Genomic DNA, 4,370 nt, shown 5'->3' on the forward strand with positions numbered 1-4,370 from the left:
CTTGGTAATGTGCAGGCCTTTCTCGAAAGAAATCCAGATTCTTCCTATCCAAGTGTTTTGAAGGGACATGCATTCACAAGGCGTAAGATCCATCTGGAAACCTCCTTTGAAACCCTGCCCTGTTTCTCGACAAGATTATATCCGTAAATTGCTTTTTGAATATGTGGATATAAAGTAGGTTGCTAAGTAGAAGATGAGGGTGCAGATGGCAGCAGTAGAGAAAAGTCTACTTGGGTGAAATTGAGATTAACACTGCTCAAATGCTGTGTAATATATTGTTGTAACATTGTTTTTCGGTTATTTTCCCTCATATTTCTCTTAGGTGGCACATTTTCAATTGAAGCTAGATGACCAATGAACAGTAACTAGCACAAAGCCGTTCATGGAGATCTACTAACAAGGATATGTTAGAAAGAAAAATGGATTGAAGCTTCAATACAACTTTCATAATTTCATTTAACATTAATAAAATTGAATTGACTTTCACTCTAAACGAAATTCTAGAATGAAGAGAAAATTGGGGTTGTTGTGTCGACCATGAAATTTAACCTTCGCTAAAAAGGGCTAACAAATTTGACAAACAATGTGATATACAAATGACTAAAAAAGGATAAAACTAAAAAATACTTAATTGCTATGTCTTTTAAGGATCAAAACCATAAGAATAAAAGTATCCCATTTACATCAATATCACCCACCCTGAGAGATCTGATTTTCTTTTTCCCTTTTTACAAGAAGAACCAAAACTCAAAATGATTTCAATGGAGTCTCTGCCGTTTCACAATCGGTATTTGGTCATTATAACTGGAACTCATAGAGAGCAGCTTTGAATTGTTCAGGCGCGAGCTAGAAGCACCACCAGCGAAATTCAACATGGAGGCCGAGCATGACTGAGTATATTGCAATGAGTTAATAGGCTTTTGAGCCACATAGGAGTTGTCAACTGGTTTATGATTATACCCGGAAGCACCTTCACCGGCGCCTTTAATTGAAACCGGAGGAATCTTGAAGGGCTGCAAGGGGGGCGGGTTACGCCACTTGGGAAGAGGCCCCGCCAAGAAGAGAGCCTGGAGGAGTGGACCAGCATTCAGAACAGCCTCCAATAGTTTTCCCTTCTGAGGCAGAGTTTTTCCTTTGGAAAGATTCTCAATCACAACAGTACCCGGATCAATCTTTGGTGGGGCTGGAACAGAACCAATGGAAAACCCCATGTGGCTTGAATCAGCCATGTTGAAATTGGAGAGTTCTGGTGAAGAAACAGCAGCATCAAAAAACGATTCTACAGGCGAAGAGCCATGAGAGTGGTGATTGTAAGTCTCAGAAAGACTGTTCGATTCTGTTATGCTTGAGTTGGCCTTGGCAGCAGGCAATAAGAGAAGGCTTTCAGGTTGAAGTTGAGCAAACATGTTAGGAAGTTCAGTTTGACTGTTACTCAACATAAGCTGAGCTTTCTGAAGCTGATATCTTGCTTCATCTCTTTCTTTCAATGCAGATTTTAAGAGATCAAGTAAATTTTTCAGGTACTCCTCACTCTTTGTCATTTGTTCCTTTGCCTCCATTTTAACTGACTCTAGCTCAACTTTGGTGCAGTGAAGCTTATGATTCAACTCGTTTATGTTTTGCTGAGATAAGAATAAAGGGGTTTTGTTAGACGAGTAAAACATAATTACATACCATAAATGAAAAACTGATAAGAACAAGCAATAATTCAGAAATAAAAATGTCAGTTATGAAATCAGTTAATGAACAACTAATTCAAAGTTAGGAAAAACTTAACAAAAAATTTATCGAGAAGGGCCCATGCAGATTCCAATTTTTTGGTCAAACGATGATTATCTTTTTTTTCTTTTAAACAAAAAAATTTAAAAAGAGAAATTGATATTAAAGGTGATAGTCGCCATTAAACCTACCCTTATAGCAAAACTTGTGAACATGGGCCCTAATAATTCAATGCCATAAAATACCAAAAGCTTTCATCAATAACGACATATAACAATAAGCTTGGCCCAATAGATGTTATGTCCATGGCATGACAGAGAAAGCATTTTTATATCTTAAAAAATCCCCATATGAACAAAATATGCAGTGCTAATCGTACGGTAAAATATATTCACATTATTGACAAGAACAAAAAAAAAAGGGAGGAAAATGACAATTGCAAAAGCTAGAATTCTAATGAGAATGCAATAGTGGACGTGACTCAAAATCTGAAACAGAGTCATTTCATAGAAAAGATTGAAATTTTGGGGAAAAAAGGAGTAAAACTCGGAAAGAATTATAGGCAATGATTCAATCTGAAATGGTTCATAAAGCATTAAAAAATACATATTTAACTTACAGAGTAGGAAATGAAATAACAATTTAGAAAGATCCAAAGAAGAAGCCATTTCAGACAAAAGAAAAAGAAATAAACATGGTAAACACAGCCTAATTTTCATACATGGTAATTTTAAACGGCAAAACAAACAATACCCAGAAGAGAAAACAAAAGATATAAGAGAAAAATGAGAGCTTTCACATGGAGAAGTAGAAAGGAAAATGACCCACCTCCTGGTATAAAGACCACACTGAACCCAATTCCTCCATGATTATGGTTTCTTTGTATGTTTACTTTCTTCACAGGGAGAGAGAAAATTGCAGAAAAAGAATAGGAGCTGAGGGAGTTAAAATGAAGTGAATTGTGACTCATTTATAGACTAATATGTGACAAAACAATGTTAGAGAGAGAGAGAGAGAAAGAGATTAAAAGAAATTAAATAAAATTAACAGAAGAGCAAAGAAAGGAGAGAGGGAGACGGCTTTCACACTACATTCCAGAGAAACCAGTCCACGTCAAAGAAAAATAAGAAATGCCAAAACCTTCCATAGTAGAAAATCTTTCCAATTGAATTTTTCTTCTCTCTGTAAAATTTAATTTTTATCAAATTTCTTCCCACCCTTTTTGGACCTATGTCTCATTCTAAAATAAAAAAATTAATGAAATAATATATATATTTTCCTTTCTTTTTCTGTTACCATGCATAAGCTGTAATATATATATATATATATATTAAAAATAAATAAATAAAAGCTAGCTGTTAGTAGTAGTGGTTTACATTAGGGCTTTACGCGGTTAAGTGTGTAAAGGCAACTTTCCTAATATACCCTCTTTCTAAAATAATTAGCCTTTCCGGTAACATTTTGAGTCAAAACAACAGTGAAATAATATTGGAAAAAGAAAAAAAAAATTAAATAAATTGAGAGACTTTAGCCTATAATGGTGTGCGTTTGATTATTCTCTAAATCCAAATAAGGAATATCCAAAAGAAATCAACCCCATTTAATTCCCTTACCATTATGATTATCTTAATCGTTTGTCATAGAAAAATAGTTACTATAAATAATATTATATACACTGTAGAATTCTACCCTTTGAGTGTGAACAATGGTCGAAGGTCTATACTATTTAGGCTAAGATTTTTTTTTTTGGGAGGAGTATAAAGAGAAGATATATCAAAATGTGAGCCTGGTTTTTTAAATCAGATAATTAATTCTGTTTTACTTTGATAAGTTTATGATTTGGCCAATATCTACACAAATGTCATATCAAGTGTATTATATATTATATGTGTATTGTATATAATATATATATACTTTTAATTAAAGCTAGAGAGATAAGATATATTCCAATTAGTTTAAAGTTTTATTTATATATTTTTTGCCCTCTTTTTTCTTTTATAGGGGTGTAATAATTGAGAATAGACTTTAGTAACCTCTCTAGTTTTATATGCTCAAGACAGCTTTGGAAGACCAATTATGGCGTACAAACCCTACTCATAATCCCTCACCAAAACATAACATTGAAAAGACCTTCTGTAATCAATGGATATGGTGCCTATATGATTGCATTATATTATAAAAATAATTGCTTATTTTCAATTTTTATACATGATAAAATAAGAGGTTGTGGTTTACAAATAAATTCTTTTTGTAACATGTTAAATTATTACATAAATTTTGTCAAAAAAAAAAAATTATTACATAAATCTACATATGTATTAATCTAAGCACACTCTACAGGTCGCTCTTAACATTATTTTAAAACTTTGAATCAGACACTTACAAAGTACTCACCCCAAAAAAATTTAACGGTGAGATTAGAATGACTTTTTCATATTTTTAAATTATAAGGGGATCAGATACACTTTTTTTTTATAATTAATTTTAGAGTTTATTTTTTAAAATAAAAATAAATTGTATAGTACGTACCAAAATAAATAAAATTTGTTCAATAAATTTATTCACAATAATAATAAAAAAAACTTTTATTAAAAATAGATTTTAGTTATTAGGTAATTAGAAAAACAGTTAACTAGTATTATCTTCCTCAG

At 32.3% G+C, this 4,370-nt stretch overlaps 1 protein-coding gene across 1 annotated transcript; it reads right to left on the reverse strand.

Moving 5' to 3' along the window:
* Window positions 1-431: 431 nt before the first annotated feature.
* Window positions 432-2,791, reverse strand: LOC133791013 (uncharacterized). Its single transcript, XM_062228895.1, has 2 exons — window positions 2,548-2,791; window positions 432-1,622 (listed from the first exon to the last, which is right to left on the reverse strand). Exons 1-2 carry the CDS (start codon window positions 2,584-2,586, stop codon window positions 759-761), a joined length of 903 nt encoding a protein of 300 aa, XP_062084879.1. The 5' UTR covers window positions 2,587-2,791; the 3' UTR covers window positions 432-758.
* Between the last annotated feature and the right edge of the window lie 1,579 nt (window positions 2,792-4,370).

Source organism: Humulus lupulus, chromosome 7, assembly GCF_963169125.1.
Source record: "Humulus lupulus chromosome 7, drHumLupu1.1, whole genome shotgun sequence".
Taxonomy (NCBI): Eukaryota; Viridiplantae; Streptophyta; class Magnoliopsida; order Rosales; family Cannabaceae; genus Humulus; species Humulus lupulus.